The sequence below is a fragment of the Callionymus lyra genome, chromosome 8, assembly GCF_982586985.1.
Source record: "Callionymus lyra chromosome 8, fCalLyr1.hap1.1, whole genome shotgun sequence".
In the NCBI taxonomy this organism is placed as follows: Eukaryota; Metazoa; Chordata; class Actinopteri; order Syngnathiformes; family Callionymidae; genus Callionymus; species Callionymus lyra.
The window spans coordinates 345,976-364,078 of record NC_141825.1 but is presented as its reverse complement, the minus strand read 5'-3'; the positions used below and the strand labels follow the sequence as shown (position 1 = coordinate 364,078).

General features: G+C 39.2%; 1 protein-coding gene across 1 annotated transcript; it reads right to left on the bottom strand.

Annotated features, from left to right (window-relative positions):
- Window positions 1–6,736: 6,736 nt before the first annotated feature.
- Window positions 6,737–18,031, bottom strand: LOC148072593 (GRAM domain-containing protein 4-like). Its single transcript, XM_087797750.1, has 19 exons — window positions 17,827–18,031; window positions 16,363–16,586; window positions 16,002–16,107; window positions 15,798–15,921; window positions 15,644–15,711; window positions 14,933–15,065; window positions 14,752–14,777; window positions 14,566–14,657; window positions 14,181–14,272; window positions 14,052–14,100; window positions 11,926–11,997; window positions 11,777–11,820; window positions 11,593–11,702; window positions 10,636–10,790; window positions 9,262–9,409; window positions 8,985–9,078; window positions 8,800–8,890; window positions 8,659–8,727; window positions 6,737–8,287 (listed from the first exon to the last, which is right to left on the bottom strand). Exons 2-19 carry the CDS (start codon window positions 16,534–16,536, stop codon window positions 8,180–8,182), a joined length of 1,755 nt encoding a protein of 584 aa, XP_087653876.1. The 5' UTR covers window positions 16,537–16,586; window positions 17,827–18,031; the 3' UTR covers window positions 6,737–8,179.
- Between the last annotated feature and the right edge of the window lie 72 nt (window positions 18,032–18,103).

Sequence of the window (18,103 nt, the reverse complement as noted above, 5' to 3'; positions counted from 1 at the left end):
CTACTATTGTATACCGTTTATTCTTTCAACAAAGGTTTGAGGGACAGAAACGACAACGAGGAAGATAGTGGACACTGCTTTGGCCAATAATGGAATAGCTTGTAGCTAAAACTGTCAATGACCGTGCAATTTTCAATGATATTCATCAACACTGCATGCTAAAATAGTCACAAAATTCTGCTAATTTATCGAGAGCCTTACAAATATAATCTGAAAGGGTTGATTGAACATCTCTGTTTTTCTTCTTCTATCTTTCACCATACACGCCATTCCTAATCCCTACCAAAGTTTTTTTCCCCACATGGTGGTGTATCATCTCCGTCTCCAGGTTGAGGTATCTGGAACCCAAGAAGGCCAACACACTCCTTCACTCTCTGCCACATCTCCTTTTCGCTTTCGAGACAGAACTTTTTTAGATACTTTACTACTAGATACTACAAGTTTGCAAGTCACAGTTTTATTCAGAAAGCAATGCCTACGTTTCCAAACCTGCCCATTTCCACGAGCTTGGACACTTTTTTAATACCTGTCTCACAAACTCAAAAACAAGTCATCTATTTGTGCTAGACATTGTCTAATTCAATGCAAAATATTACACCGTGCCCACTACACTAAGGTTAGACTTGCAAAAATGTATGATGGTCTATCTCCAATTTGTAACCAAGCCCCTGCCAATCTGATTCATATGTTCTGGCTCTGTCCGACCCTTCAAGGTTTTGGGCAGAGATTTTCAACACTTTATCCCAGGTTTCTGGAGAGAATGTGTCACCTAACCCATTATCTGCTCTGTTTGGGATCTCGTCTTCACCTTCTCTTTCTTCCTCCACTGAAGATATTATAGCTTTTAAGGTAAGGTAAGGTAAGGCAAAATTGTTTTTTTCCAATAGCCACAGAAAATACAGAAATTTTTCATAAAAAATAAATCAAAATAAAATAAGCAAAATAACATAAAGAGAAAGAACAAGATGATGTGTAAAGATAAAGATAAAGAACATAGATCAAAGAAAAATGACAAAGACAAAAGATACAAAGACTAACATAGAACAGAACATTCAGATACTTTCACTCCACTCCTGCCCCCAAACTCAGAATTGTACAATTTAATAGCCCGAGGAATGAATACGTCCTTGAGTCTATTAGTGTTGCATCTGGGAAGGAGCATTCATGCATTCATTCTGCCTCTCTGCTAACTGATGACAGTGTTCAGAGGATGACTGTCATCATCCATGATGGACTGTCATGATGGACAGTTTGTTCAATGATCTCCTCTCAGCAACTGTCACCAGTGAGTCCAGCTTCATGCCAACCACAGAGCCAGCCCTCCTGATCAACCTGTCCAACCTGTTGACACTCTTTTTGGACACATTTCCACCCCAACACACTACATAATAGAACATGACACTGGCCACCACAGACTGGTAGAACATGCAGAGGAGCTTCTTGCAGATGTTAAATGATCGAAGCCTCCTCAGAAATGTTAGGGGTTTTGTGTTCCGATGAACCGACCCCTCCCCAGCCTCGTACGTGGTGGTGGAATGAAGGACAGACACATTGATGAGTTTAAGAAAAATGCTTGTTTAGTGAATTATGCAAAAGTCAGAGACAAACTTACGTGAACACGGGCGCTAGCAAGCAGAGAGATCTATCGCAGACGTCTTCGAATGCCAGAACGCAAAGATCAGACAAAATGGTGGATCTTTATAGTAGAATATTCAGGTTAACGCCTCTAGTCAAATGTGAATGTAGGATTGGTCAGTAACTCTAAACACTTGATTCTAAGATGGCCAGTCGCACGTGATCGTAGTGGAAACTTAAGGTTGTTGTTTTCTCAAATCTGTCTCTTCCCAGCGACTTGTGTTCTTCAGTGTGAGTTCTCAAACAGGTTCACACTGACTTCTTGGAATCTGGGATTGTTTAGTCTTTCTGTTTGTGTGAGGCTTTCTGACCTTGGCCTTGTGTTGCAGTCAGTCAGTGAATGCAATGCAAGAATAGGATTATTTAATATGAATTAAATATGAAAGATTATCAGTTAATCAAGTGACTATTTGAAATGTGTGTTAAGTCTAGATGATTGATTACAGTAAAGTTGTCATTTCCTTACAGACAGTACAGTCTACTCTGAACTTTCTTATATACATGGTCTGTGTTGCAGGACCAGTCCAGTTTACTGTCCAGCCACACACCGAGTTACTTATAGTTGTCAACTATCTCCACCTCTTCACCTCTGATGGACACTGGATGTGGCTTCGTTCTGGACCTCCCGAAGTCCAAGACCAGCTCCTTGGTCTTTGAGGTGTTCAGCTGCAAGTGGTTCCTCTCACTCCAGTCCACAAAGTCACGTATCAGACTCCTATACTCGTCCTCGCTGTTGTCCCTGATGCATCTAACAATGGCAGTGTCGTCAGCATACTTCTGGACGAGACTCAGCTCTGATTTGTAGCAGAAGTCTGAAGTGTAGATGGTGAAGAGGAGAGGGGCCAGTACTGTCCCCTGAGGTGCTCCTGTACTGCACACCACAGTGTCAGACATGATGTCCTTCAGCCTGACATACTGTTGTCGATCAGTAAGATAATACCTAATCCAGGACACCAGACCAGGGTCCACATGCATCTCTGTCAATTTGTCCTGCAGCAGAGTGGGCTGGATGGTGTTGAAGGCACTAGAAAAGTCCAGGAACAGGATCCTCACTGAACCGCTTCCTTTACCAGGTGGGAGTAGGTCCGATGCAGGAGGTGAAGGATGGCATCCTCTACACCAACTGCTGGCCGGTAGGCAAACTGCAGGGGGTCTTGCGCGTGTTGGACTTGTGGCCTGAGATGTTTGAGGACCAGCCGCTCCAGTGTCTTCATCAGCTGCGAAGTCAATGCCACCGGTCTGTAATCGTTCAGCACGCTCGGTCGGATCTTTTTCGGGACTGGAACGATACAGGAAGTCTTCCACAGAGTTGGTACTTTCCCCAGCCATAGACTGAGGTTGAAGACATGCTGGAGTGGCTCAGCTAGTAAGGTAAGGTAAGGTAAGGTAAAACTTTATTGATCCCTCAGGAGGTCTCCTTTGGGAAATTGTTTAGTTGTTGCTAGTTCAGCAGCGCATGTCTTCAGCAGTCGAGCAGACACCTTATCAGGACCAGCAGCCTTCCCTGGACGAATCCTCCGAAGGACATCCTGTACCTGGGGTGAGGTAAGGCTGGGAAGTGGTTGTATGGAGCTGAGGGGGGCACAAGAAGGTGGGCCAGGTCCTGAGGCGGGCAGCAGTGAGGGTGAGGTGACCTGCTCAATCCTGTTGAAAAAGTTGTTTAGTCCATTTGCCTCCTCCACCATGTCCACTGCAGTCAGAGAGGCCTTGGTCTTGTGTCTAGTGATGGTTTTAACACCATCCCAGACCTCTCTTATTTCTTCTCGACTCAGCTTCTCCTCCAACCTCCCCTTGTAGGTGTCCTTTGCCTCCCTCAACCATCGCTTCACCTCCTGCTGAGCTGATCTCATGGCTTCCCTGTCCCTGCTCCTGAAAGCCTCCTTCTTCCTGTTAAGGACATCCTTGACCTCCTTTGTTACCCATGGTTTATTATTAGGGTAACAGCGGACAGTCTTAGTAGGGGCGACAACGTCCAAGCAGAAATTTTAAATAATCCGTTAGACAGTGTGTCTGTTCCTCGATGTCCTCACCATGAGAATTCAGCAGCACATCCCAGTCAGTTGTTTCAAAGCAGTCTCTGATGGCGTCCTCCACAGCTGGTGTCCACTTTCTGATTTTCTTAGCGGTTAGTCTGTCTCTGCACCAGAGGAATGTACTGTGACTGAAGGTGGACCAGGTTATGATCGGTTTGGCTCTGTATGCGTCCTTCAAGTTGGAATAAAGAAGGTCAATTGTCCTGTTATTCCTGGTGGGACAATCCACGGCCTGATGGAAAATAGGTAGAGTAGAGTCCAGGTTGGCATAATTGAAGTCTCCAGGAGGATGATGAACGTGTCAGGATGTTGATTCTGAAGTCGAGCTGTCATTTTGTGACACTTCTTGCAAGGAGATTAATTATTTTAAAATGGAAGTGTATCAGCCCCCCTTCCATTTCTTATTGGGTGAGAGATGTTTTATATTTCTTATAATTGGAAAAAATAAGGTACTCTGTTCAGAAATCATCCAACAAATTCGAGAGGATATGGAGCCCCTTCTTCGACTTTTTAAAACAAATTAACATTTCAAATATTTCAAATTACGCTGATTTTTTTATTTATTTATTTTTTTTGTTAAACTCAGGTCCCCAACATATTTTGTATTTTGTTTTTTATTTTATTTTTATTTTTCTGTATGGGGTGAAAATGGAACACTTGAAATGTTTACAACATACATGTTGTAAATGCTCTTTCCTGTAAAATGTAATAAAAAAAGTGTGGGAAAAAAAAAAAATATGTAGGATGCATACTTAATTAATAATTAAGATCTCCTGAGTCTGAGGAGACTTTGTCGAAAAACTGAGCGTCTCTGGAAGTCCACTAAACTTGAGGTGCACAGACTTCACCTCAGGGATCTGATGTCTTCTTACAATGAGATGATAGAAACTGCTAGGTCTGATTACATAAGAAAACTGGTAGCAGCAAATAAGAAAAACCCCAAAGTGTTGTTTGATTAATTCTCTCGTGTCTCCTGCTCCTCAAATCACGCCTGTCTTCTGTGAAGCTGACAGCAATGCATTGTTGAGATTTTTCATTGACAAAATTAAATTGATCAAAGAGAAAATCTCTCCCTCTTTGTTTGGAACCCCTACTGTCTCTGAGCCCCTCTCCTCCTCTTGGTCTTCCTTCACTGCTCTATCTTTGGGTGATATTTCGGCACTACTGAACAACACTGAAACCCTCCTCTTGCTCAGATGACATCCTTTATTGTAGGCTTTTTATCAAAGTATTTGATGTAATTGGCCCCTGGGTTACCAATATGGTGAACCTCTCCCTTTCCACAGGAAGTTTCCAATGCATTTAAACATGCCATTGTGGAGCCTCTGCTCAAAAAGCCAGGCTTAGACCCAACTGACCTCAGTCATTTCAGGCCTATTTCTAAGCTCCCTTTCTTGTCCAAGATCTTGGAGAAGGTGGTGTCTGAGCAGCTGTCATTGTTCCTGGATCAGAGCGACATCCATGAGAAGTTTCAGTCTGGCTTCCGTAAACATCACTCTACGGAGACAGCTTTACTGAAGGTGTCCAGTGACATCATGATGTCGGCTGACTCGGGTAAATTCACTGCTCTTTTGATCCAACTGAGCCCCAGAGGCTGAACAGCTTAGTCAATTGTTTGCTAGAAATCAAACAATGGCTGAGTTAAAACACTCAAAACTGAAACTCTGGTGATTTCTCCTGATGATAAGGTTGAGTCAGTACTTGGGTGACTTAGGTCAGTCTGTCAAACTGAGCTGTCTCGCCCGCAGTTGATTCAGAACTCTGCAGCGACAATTCTGACCTGCTCTAATAGAAAAACTCACATTTCTCCGATCCTTAAAACTCTTCATTGGCTGCCAGTTTCTTTCAGGATCAACTTTAAAATTCTGGTTCTTACTTTCAGAGCTATTCATGGTCAGGCTCCTCCTTACGTCACTGATCTGATCCAGCCTTACACCCCAGCTGAGGTCTGTGGATCAGAATCTACTGATGGTTCCACGTACACGGTTCAGGACCAGAGGAGAGAAATCCTTCCAGGCGATGTTTCATGAAGGAGTCAGTAGACTTTAGGATTTCAAACATCTTAAGACGTTTTTATTTCTTCAGGCTTTTCCTTGATTTTCTGGAACTCCTGTTGTGTTATCAGTTTTATCTTGATCTTTAAAATATATACTTTATTGAATATTGTTTTGATTGTTTAAGCGTTTGTGACCCTGGTCTAGAAAAGCGCTATACAAATAAAAATTAATTACTTACTTACTTGTATTGATGGTTTGTCATGTTGTTAAGAGGTCAATAGGGAGCGCCACTAGTTTAAAAAAATATATGTTTCATTTAACAGTTGTTTAAAACAAAGGAAAATACTGCAAAGACAATCAATTAATTGTTAGTAAGTAAGTAAATTATATTTGTAGAGCGCTTTTCCTGACCAGGGTCACAAAGCGCTTAAACAATCAAAACAAAACTCAACAAAATATATTCTTGCTATAGTAGAAGAACTCACATTTCTTTCTTCTTTCTTCACTGGCTTCCAGTTTCTTTCAGGATCAACTTTAAAATTCCAGTTCTTACTTTTAGAGCTATTCATGGTCAGGCTCCTCCTTTCATCACTGATCTGATCCAGCCTTACACCCCAGCTCGGGCTCTGAGGTCTGTGGATCAGAATCTACTGATGGTTCCTCGCACACGGTTTAGGACCAGAGGAGAGAAATCCTTCAGGGTGTTGCTCTTAAGCTTTGGAACAATCTTCATCTCCCTCTGTGTTTGATGGATCTACTGACTCCTTCAAGAAACATATTAAAACCTTTTATTTGTGCAGGCTTTTTCTTAATTTACATTGAACTATGTAAAGATTAAGTATTTAATACAATTATTTTATTAATTCAGATCTAGAATGCGTTAGTTTAGTGTTCTCTTTATTTTTTTGAGTGTATAATGAATTCTGTACAAATCTGATAGTCTGCCCAACCTCTAACCACAAAGATGATAATCACAGTAGCAGATAAAGCTTGGATGTCTGCACCTCACCTCAAAACAGTCAGTAGATACTACAAGTTCTGCAAATGAAAAACAGGAGCCTTTAATAGATTGGAAGTTTATATTAAAATCAAAAATATTTACTTGACATCAGTTTTTTATTCCTCAAGAACAGTCTTCACAAGAACCAAGAATACACAAATACATCACTAAAATGACATTACAAGTTCCTGATTAAGGCCTTTGTGTGTTAAGAGAAAATGTATACTTGCAATCAGACAGTGTTTCAAACACTTACATTCATCACCTACTTAATGTTCATGCATTTTAAAAACAGTACTGAATAGTGTAACTGTGAAATTTGGTTGAAGTTGTGTTTTAATTTTCCTAAATTGGTGTTTTACAGCTGCCAAAAATGTGTATAAAAATTGCAATTTTGAACCTTTTCCACACCATGTATTTTATATTTACATATATAGAAAGACAATGTCAGTGATGTACTGTGCTGCACAATCTTTGAAGTTGATTTAATTGTCAATTGTTATTTAGTTTGTCGTCAGTGTTTTACATGATTTAGCCAATATCTATTTTCTTGTTATCAATAAAGTTTCAATTGTAATACAATTATTTTTTAAAAATCCAAAAAAGTTAATTTATTTGATTTAACATAATCTCCAGATCAGGGTTGTCAAACTCAATCAAGGGGCTGACATTTTATTGCAGACTTTGTCACAAGCCGAATAAAGTATATATTTACCAACAAGTATGAGTCTGACACAAAATGACTACAACGTATGAAACAGTAACCGTCGGTCCAGAAGTACCATGTGAGATTAATCTTGTTGATAAAGCATTAAACCCCAAATAACTCTAGTGCTGTAGAACATTTAGCTGCTAAATATGTTTAAGGCTGAATTTTAGCTTCACAGAAAAGGTAAACATGATTGAACAGACCCATGGTTCCAAAACAGAGCTCGAGAAGCGTGGAACTATTGTACTGCAACAGCAAATACAATTTTTGTCGTTATAAATTGCCTATACATTGTCAGATATGCAAAAATTGTGAGCTTCTTGTACACCATTTCATAGCCTCTGCTAAAGAAACCCCAATCTTGACCTGGTAGCTTTCAAGTCAACTGAAACGTCGGCATCTAGGAATAGAAATGAGAAAAATGTGCGTCTATGACACTGAATCAATTTCTACAAATGCAAGTGAAAGAGCTAAAGATTGTTACTGACATTCTGTCTCACACAGTGTGCACTTTATGGAATGCAATTTAAACGAAGTATTATTCAGAGAAACATTTACTTGAAACCCCTCTAAGGCTTTAGGCACAGCAGGTAACATGAAAACAAACAAAATGTATAAATGTCAGTCTCACCAGTCTGAGTAAAAATTGTTATAAAGTGAGGAAATGTATGTTTTCAAATCATGGTTTACATCTAAAATCACCCGAGAAGTCTCAACTTCTTGCAAGTGATGTAGTGATCATGAAATCAAATATAAGGTTAAAACAAGCAGTTGAATAAAACAATCGAGGCGTTTACTACGTCCTCTACGTCTCGGGGCTGGCTGTGGTCGGCAAGGATATCACTTTCATGTACTGGTTGAAGATCGCGTCAAAGGCCTCGTCTCTGTGGATCATCGCCCCAAACACCATCGGCTGCAACAGACATTTTGGATTAGAAATCTTCTGCAAAGATATGACGAATGATGTCATGCATTCATATATTCTCTCAGTCACACTGTGGTTTATCTCATAAAGGTTATGAATAAAAATGGAACATTTGTTTGTTAAAAGTATTTAATATGATTTTGGATTGTTTTATGCAACAGACTGTACAAAATGTTTGTGTTGTTGAATTTTGGTGATTTTTTAAATGATAATTTCTTCCACATCCAAAGCAAGACAGATTCTCAACAGATTGAAGGTGAAGTTGTGGATGCTCCATGTTTATGTCATTTGACATCCTTTCATCATCGCATAAACAAATGATAACATATTTTTTTTACCATGATCAAGTTTTCAAATACCTTCTGAGTTGATGGGGTTGCAATAGAGATCCCCATCCCAGACCCTGGCAGCACGGATAGAACTTTGTACTGACAGAAAATGATATAGAGAAAATGTTAGAAAGGAAAAAAAAGGCACTACTTTGTAGTCTGATGATTCACCTTCTGGATCTCTGTGATGTCTGCTAGTTTGATGACTTTGTTTCTCTTGGAAGATCCTGATCTGGAGCTTGAGCTCTCAAAACACAGGTGACTGCAAATAGGAGCACATGTGAGTTTCAGTTCGGGTCGTTCGGTTGTTAGTTCTCATGCTTCTGTTACAACAACAAATGTCTAACAGTTCTTACTTCTCTGTCACGTAGAGGAACCCATGACGAATGTAGTCTGTCGGTGACTTCCTGTCTCGGTTGATGAGGCAGCAACGCCAACCGTTCTCACATCCTGAAGTTAATTCAACAAATGTGAGCACAATATTGAGTGGAATTAAAATAAAGAAAACAAACATCCCATTAAAGGGAGAAGAGCAATAGCAGAACATAATTCCAACAGATCAGAAAACATTTATTTTTTATAAACTGAACATTTTCACCAACAGTGGGAAGCAAAGTGCAGCCATTTCATCACCTGGCAGGGGTCGCTCACTCTCCATCAGGCTGAAGACCTCATGAAATGCGCCTCTTCTGGTGCTGTAGGATCTTCCCAAGTCTTCCTCCCGACCCAAACCCACTGGAGCAGCTGCACCCATGGTACCCCGACTCCCTGAAGCCTGACCCTGGACAGCATAGGAAGGAGCCCAAGACAATAAAGAGATACGTTACATTTTTCTCTCCTCAGATGTTTGCACGCACACAAACACACACACAAATATATATATATATATATATATAAATAATTTATGTGAAGAAAAAATACAGTGCTCCATATTACTACTTTACTGCACTGTCAATGTTTATATTTTCTAAATAACACAAATGAAAACAAGGATTAAGTAAGTAAGTAAGTAATTTTTATTTGTATAGCGCTTTTCCAGACCAGGGTCACAAAGCACTTAAACAATCAAAACAATATTCAATAAAGTATATACTTTAAAGGTCAAGATAAAACTGATAACACAACAGGAGTTCCAGAAAATCAAGGAAAAGCCTGAACAAATAATTAAGGTAAAAATAATTTTGAGCCGTACCGACCCCTTAAAAAAAATGTTGTTAATCTGTATTTTCATTTAAAGAATCCTTGACTTGAAAAAAGTACACGATTTTATATTTTTAATAGACAAGATAAACAAAGGTCGTCAATCAGGAAAATGAAGGACACACAACTAACTAAGACTCAGTCAGAGATCAGGCGTGGACTAGAAGGATACTGGGGAGAAAAGGGATTCAGGTCCATCTCATCACAAGATCTGGAATTGTTTTTCAACCCACTTGTTGTGACAAGTACAGTGCTCAAAATAATATAAGGAACACCTTTTTTATCACAGCAAATCAAACATCTTGGACAACAGGTCTGGGAGGGGGGTCCCTCATAAGATAACTTGTCATCTCATCATCATGTCTAGATGTTGTAGGGAGGTCATACACGCACAAGGAGGCATCACACACATCTAAGATGATATCAATACATAGCATGTATTATTTAGGTGTTCCTTTTTTTTTTTTTAAGCAGTGTAGTCACAACAAACGCTACAAATTGCTGCTCTGTAAAAACACACAGAAGAATCCTACCTGGTCACACTCGGAGGGCTGAGAGAGAGAAATAGGACAACTCAAGACCCTAAAATAACAGTCACTGACCAACTAGCCCAGGTGTACAAAGCCCCCAGTGATAGCCATAAACCTGTTGAACCAACCCAACCTTTAACCACAAAGATGAATTAAAAAAAACATCATTGTGTTTCCTATAACACATAAAGCAACACACATATAGATGGAATATTTTGACATGAGAATCACATAATGAGTTGTGTCGTTGAATCATGTAGACACAAGTCCACCTTACCCGTCTGCTTAAGGATGTGGTGCTGCGTTCCTTCTGCTGGAGGTCGGTGGGTAAGTTGGTCCAGATGACGTAGGGGGTGTCGAAGCGCAGCTTCAACTTGGGGCAGCTCTTGAAGATGAGGTTGATGATGAAGAACTTAATACCTGCATAGGTCACTGAGAGAAATCCACATATGTTGAAGCTCATCAAGGCCAACAAGTTTCCTTCCGAGTTATGTTAACTAGGTCTAAAAAGATCAGGGGCCTCATGTACTAAGAAGTTCCTAGATCTTCTACTAAATATGTCCAGAAACTGAAATCCAGAAGATGGCGCAGCACAAAAATATTCGGATGTAGGAATCCCTGTGCGACACAAATTTAGGCACTTTTTCCTTCATACATCCTAATCGACTTAGAATTAATCGCAGACTTGTTCGTCCCTTTCAACGCCCTCTTTTACACACATTCCTGTGTGATCCAGAACGAATATGTTCTCTGTTTAATTCATCGGTTAACGTCGTCTTCCAACAATGCTAATGCACCAATTTTCTATGCACTATTTTTTATTAAACTTCGCACATTCTTTTATTCACACTTGTGTAATAACTCGTGTAATTGCAGACACGTGGGAGTTTTAATGAATGATGAACGTTGACATTTGATGTCCCTTATAAACACTTCTCAACATGGCCACTGAGTGGCGCTAAATGGTCGAACCAGCTGATCCATTGTGTGCATTACGAACTTTTTACTGCTCTTTTCAGTGTTGATACATATGGACTTTGACGTGAAAGGTGGCTCAGCAGGTTTTTCAGCGTATAACCCTTTAGTACATGAGGCCCCAGATCTCAAGATTCTTATTACTGATGCAAACGTAGAAATGCCATTTCTAACTATTTACATTTATAATCTATATTACAAATGCAAACTACAGGCCACAAACACATTAACAATGTATTTAGAATTTATAAGAACATACCGATTATAACACCAAGTAAAGTGTATGGCAGCAGGCAGGAGGAGACAAAGGCGACCCACAGACCCACGTACAACTTCTGAGTCAACTCAGGCCGGACCCACATGAAGAGACTACAAATAAAAATACAGAACCATTCATGAGCTCCTACACTTTGTTCTGGAAAGCATCACATTCTTCGACCTACTTTTTTATCTTCTCCAAGATGTTGGCCATCCTCCCGAACAAATTCTGTTAAGATTAAAAGGGTGGACGACATTTTTTCCTATTCTGATAACGTTTGAAAAATTTCACCAAAGTTTTCCCTCACAGATGGTCTCGTTCACAGTGATTTACCTGAGCTCTCTGAGCCACGTCCAGAACCAGCTGGAACTTCTCTGACACAGACAAGTCTTCTTTAGGAGGCTCCTGGAACAGACAAATCCATGGCCATGAGGAGCAAGCAAGCTTGACAACACTATAAAATGTATCAAAATAAAATGTTTTTTTAGGCACTGCTGTGTATTTAATGTCGTGTGTTACATTGAAGTGAATCATGTTTGTAACAAAATAAAGCGATTTGTGGATATGAAAGCTATATGCATCTTCTTCTTCTTCTTCCTTTTCTTTCGGCTGCTATTATTATTGTGAATTAAACAATCCAGATTAAAAAAATATATGTAATTCAAAGCCCAGTTATCAAACTTTACTCTACCTATAATAATAAACACCCCGGTAATTGACTGACCTGCTAAAAAATTTGTGATATAGGCATGGTCATCTAATTGTTTATTAAAACCTTCTCCTGTGCTGTAGGCCTCTAACAGGCTTGTCTTCATCAATCTTGCTTGGATTGTTTTCTCTTGTGCTATCCCGCATTCCCACACCAAGATAATGATCTTTATAATGCAGATCATATACAGGCAGGGTGATCTACAGTGAAACCTGTGTTTACAGACTATGAATGTATCTTTCATCGTTTAGAGTTCATGCTCAGATGACGGTTTAGCTCTACAAAGAAACACGTTCCATCATGCATCTGAGGGGCGGATCTCTGCAGATAGATACTCGAAGTGGAAAACATTAGAGAATTTTTAATTAAGACCCACAGTTGTGAATTGAATGTTGCAGCACTTTGGCACAGCGTGCTGTTCCACAACCTTCTTAGGTTAGCATTACAAGTTACAAATTGGTCATTTTTTAGCCAGTTTTTCTCAGGTGTATTAAAGGCCTCCAGTGTTTTTCTTTTCACTGATGTAATGGTAATTTCGTGCTTTGGTCGAGGTGTTACAGTCTTAGAGGGCAACTAATGTGAAAACCGAACTCTTCTCACTTACTCGCATTTTTCAAATTTTAAAGTCTTTCTCTTCAAGATGCATTAATTCCCTCATCATGACAAAGTTTCGATACTCTAAAAGTTCTCTCCCATCTAAATCCTTGGCGAACAAGAGGTTACAAGCGGAGCCCATTACACTGTAATAATGGTCTTCACTCCTCCAGCCAGCTTTAATCGCGCCTGCTTTGTTACGTACGAATCCCTGGGAGGTGGAGACTACCAGGGTTGATGACACGCGATGACAAACCATGAAGCTTGACCAATCACTGCAGAGTGGGTGTGGCTATAGACATATAAACAAGAGTTCATCTCCGAAATAACAAAGTGTTTTTAGTGGCTGGGGCTTAAACACATTTTCTAATGTAAATATTTCAATAAAAAGAGAGTTTTGTACAACTAAAATGCTTAACTATCCGTTCATCCCGAATACAGCGTTTTGTGTTTTGATTATTATTATTTCATAATGTATATTCTTGCCGCACTGAAGTACTGAACAGCAGTTAGCCATACAAGTAAAAAATGAAAACTTAGAAAAACCTTCCCAAATCATTTGGAACAACTGGACATTAGCAACCACTTCTTTGTCCCGATATCTACGTTTCTGAACATGTCATTGAATTGAACACATTTAATTGAACACCTGAACAATGAAATCCGTTTTTGTTTTACACACGACAACATATTCTGAGTCATGCTTCGAGGCAGGTCACAAATGGACTGCTCAGTCTATAAGTCAATGAGCCATATGTTCCACTGACACAAGCAGCTTACCATAATTTACTTTGGCACGTGACTGGTGTCGTTCAGTCTTGCGTCAACGACTCAGAGTGGAGGTACAGATACACGACGCGGTACATTCAATGTCTGACTTATATTGTTTCATTATCAAGAGTTCTTCTTTAATAAAGTGAAGCTTTTACATGTGTGATAAATCCATAATCTGAAATCACTCAAATTTGGCCTTTTTTTTGCAGAAACATATAATAAATTATTTAAAAAAAAGAAAACCTATGTAACCACATGCAAATGTAATTGATATATGCATATATGATGTGTATGTAGGGAGGTATGATAGCTTCCGATAATCCATAACGGCTTAAAAATGTTGTATATAACAGTTGTATAACACTGACGTAAGATTTCTTACCACGGGCTCAGAGATTTCTGGGACAATGCTCCACTGGATCCTCCAACCCCTGAGAGGAGTGAAAAGAGAAACATCTTCAGAGTGACTTAGGAGGACGGTTGTGAACTCTACGGAGTTAGCCAGACAAACCTGGAGATGAGATAATTCAAAGACAGACGAACAATAGCGAGGAACAGGAACATGGGGATGGTCCAGCCGGACCAAGCTGTGTACATGTATATCTGTTGGACGAAGACACACGTGAACGACACCATTAAAAGTCACTCATCCAACAATTAGAGAAGAGAAATGTGTCAGAGAAGAGATAATTGCCACCATATGTGGTGCAGACATGACTATCAATAATGCAAGTCAGTTGTTTGCAGTTAAAAAATGAATGAGCAATATTTTTCACTTTTAGTGGTGGGTTTAAAGTTTAATTATCCATGTCACTGCAAATTTACATACAAGGGATTTGACTAAGCTTTAATGTTTGAAAGTAGAGTGAACTTTTGAAAGTTACTAAAAGACTCACAATAAAAGCGATGGCGGATGTATAGAAAGAATACCAGGTGGATAAGGCAGCGAGGTTCCTTTTGAAGTTGGTCACAGGTTTTAATCCACGCTCTTAAATCACAAGACAAACCCTGTTTTGTTAACCAATTATAAAAAGATTGAACACATGTATAGAGGTACGGAAAATAAATCGCGAAAAACTTACTGAGTCGCCTCATGTTCTCGGTCAACCTGTGTGACGGAAAACATAGTTTAGTTCATATCCAATTTCTTTTGGGTTCTTCTTTAATAACCTAAAGTCAAATAGTATATATACAAATATATATTTTGTTAAAGAAAGTTTATTTTCCTCATGTGAAATTAAAAGATAAATATATCTTGTTCACCTCTTAGCACTGAGCGGCTCATCCGGTTCTGGCGGCGCTTCCTCTGGTTGAAAGCGGAAGTCTTCAATGTAATCCCCAAAGTGACTGTAAAGCCATTTCTGGAAACTGCTGGACATAGAAGACTTCTGCTTCTCTGTATGAAATGCAAGGTTTTTGTACATTCAATTATTCACCATAATGAAGTTGTTTTGGTTTTTTTTGTGAATAAAAACTAAAGCAACAACCAGTGAAATATAATTGAAGTCTTTAGCAATAAATTAAAGTAACACAAAAGTCAAGTCATTTTGTTGTAGGTTAGTAAGAGATCACATCTAGTTCTTTTCATACTTTCTTTTCTCATAATTTGTGAAAATTGCAGACAATCACAATCTTTGGCAGATGTGAAAATGTGTACTTATTCCCCAACAAGTGTATGAAAGTGCTCATGAAACAGAAGAACAATTTAAGAAACCTTGTAGGTTGTTTTTCTCTTAACTAGCTTAAAACATCAAATATAGGACTTTCTTTTTTATACTGTGTGACAGTGCACCTAAAACAGGTAACAATAGAGATCAATGATGCTTAAATAATCTACTTTTAAAACATGTTCAACATTGATTAACAACCTTTATTTTGGAGGAAATACTGTTGAACTTTTCTCAATATCACTCATTTTATACGAGTTTACAACATGATAATGACTTCAACTTGACTGTAGTTTAAGAAAGTCACCTGCAATGCTGATCGAAGGTGAGGGTGGTGCTGTTGTTCTGGTGTCTAAGGGGGGTGAATCTTCAAGACTTGGGTGCGACAGAGAAAAAAAAAAGATATTAGAAGAAAGAGGGCAAAATGCAACATTGATTTTTGTAAATTAGTATAGCAAGACCTGGATTTCATGACCTCGTTGATCTTCTGCTCCAGCTCCTGGTTCCGGCATCGCTCTTTTTCCAACTCTTGCTTCAGAGTTTCCATGTTTGAATCCTCATCTCGAATCTTTCTCAGTTCCTCCTCTGTGGAAAAACCCGGGGGTTGTTCATGTGATCCAAAAAAAATGAGACAAGGTTTGAAAAGAAAATATTAGTGCACTCACCTAAAAAGTGTTTTTCCAACAGGGCTACTTCGAGAAGAGCTTTGATTTCGTTCATGTCGGACCTGCCATCATCTTGGAGTACGGCAGGGAAAGATCCTTGTCCACCCTGCGGGACGGACAAACAGAATACATTACAGTTTGAAGAATTTAGAAAATATCCAAATTTTCAAAGTAAAATACTCTGACATTGAAATTTTGAAAACAAGGTAAATATAAATTAAATAGTTTTAAGAAGAAGAATAATACTCATAACAATGTAGGTAAATCAGTTATGAGATTTTCTCTAGACTAGCTTCACCTGGAAAAGCTACATAGTGGTTTTTATTAATTGAAAGGTTAATTTTCTGTGTTTTTCAAACACCTGAATGTCACACTGCTGCTCGCCCTCTCCATCTCTAACGTCCTCAGTCTCCCTGATGTAGTCCCGGGGTCTGACCACCTCCTCTGTGCCTTCTGTGTCTGAGTTGTTGGGCGAGTCGGCCGCATCATCGTCCCTTCGACCCCGGAATCTTATCCTGTCAAGACGCTTTCGCATTGTGAGCAACAGCGGTGCTGAACTTTACCTAAACATTGCAGAGAGGAAACCTGAGGAGACAGCACTGCTCATTATTAACGTTTAATACATGTCACACACATCCGTTTAAACAGCATTTACATTTGTTTTTATAATTGATATGCATTTTATTTCAATAAGTAACACTTATAAACACTTATTTACTGTTGTTAAAGCTTAAACATAACAAATAGTGCATACTTTAATCAAACACATGTATGTAAATTAGAAAAGGTGATACATGAGCAGCCTATTTAGTAGAAAACAGAAAGTATCAGATCAAGAAACAGTGATCCTAGAGAGGCAAGGCCCTGCCCATAAAGGATCATGTGTTTGTTCAAGTACACTAGTGTTTGCACATACTCAAACACAGATATAGTACACTGTCAGCATGTTTGTTAAGACAGAGGTCCCATCTTTACGTTCATCTTATACAAATCCTGGTACACGTCTATGACCGAGAGAAGATAAAAGGTTAACCACCTGTGCGCATCAACACACCACATCAAAATCTGTGCACTGCAATGTTATTGTACTTGTGAAATTTACACGATTCTTGTTTTTGGTTTTATTGACGAGCTGATTTTAAGATGCTGCTGTGCTGAGTAAAATTATTATTATTTGAATGTACTACTGTACTTGTATGAATGTGGAGATACACTCTCAGATTTGTAGTGTGTGTCACTGATTCTAAAAAGGTTCATCAAACCATTTTCTTTTCTAGTTCATGAGAGTAGACTTAAGACAGGTCAACCAGCTGTCTAACTTGTCCAACTGCTTCAACCACTATAAAGTGATCTGATGGTGATGGCACTGGGTTAATGGTTTCCTCATGTCGTCTGCTTATTCATGAACTCCTGAGGGAACAATAAAGTTTTACCTTACCTTACCTTAACTTAACTAAAGACAATTCCAACATTTCAACAAGGACATACAAAAGCCTAACCAATGAGTGAAATATGCACCTATGGAAGAGATAAAGAAGTTTTTCTTTCTAATGGAGATCAAAAATAACAATTATATACAGTGTTTACACTTCCAGGTTTACATTTAATTCGTTCAAACAAAATACTTTACGGGGGGCTGAAGTCACACTTGTAACTGAGATGTTGTTAGTGAGTAAACGCAATATTTAGCAACAGTATTAGTGACGAATTATTAAAATAGAAATACTTCGAGATAAATCCCAAAAATAAAGTGAAATTAAAGATTTGATGCTGAATAAATCCTCAGGGAGGACACGTTTTCCTCAGGTCCCGGAACCGAACTCACCTGGAACTCCTATCCTGCTGAAGGTGGGAGAAGAGGCTCATAAACTGCACACCTCGAACTTCAACCAGCCCAACATGCGTACGCGCACTTAGATTTTTTTTAAAAACTAACGTTATTCAATTCAAGCCAAAGATCCTCCAAGCCTGAGAAATAAGATGCGGGTCGGGTTAGCTTGACGGTCCTGACAGTAGTCCAGCCGAACCCACTGACGTAGGCGCGGCTCAGTGTGTGACGTCATCACGTCTGTTCTTAAAGGGCAAGTAGACGCTTTTTATCC

Excerpts from the sequence above, each read along its gene's own strand:
- LOC148072593 (XM_087797750.1), bottom strand. The coding sequence starts at position 16,536 with ATGCGAAAGCGTCTTGACAGGATAAGATTCCGGGGTCGAAGGGACGAT. Across the intron at positions 11,821-11,925 it reads ACGTGGCTCAGAGAGCTCAG|AATTTGTTCGGGAGGATGGC; the intron begins GTAAATCACTGT and ends TAATCTTAACAG. Across the intron at positions 9,079-9,261 it reads GAGTGAGCGACCCCTGCCAG|GATGTGAGAACGGTTGGCGT; the intron begins GTGATGAAATGG and ends AATTAACTTCAG.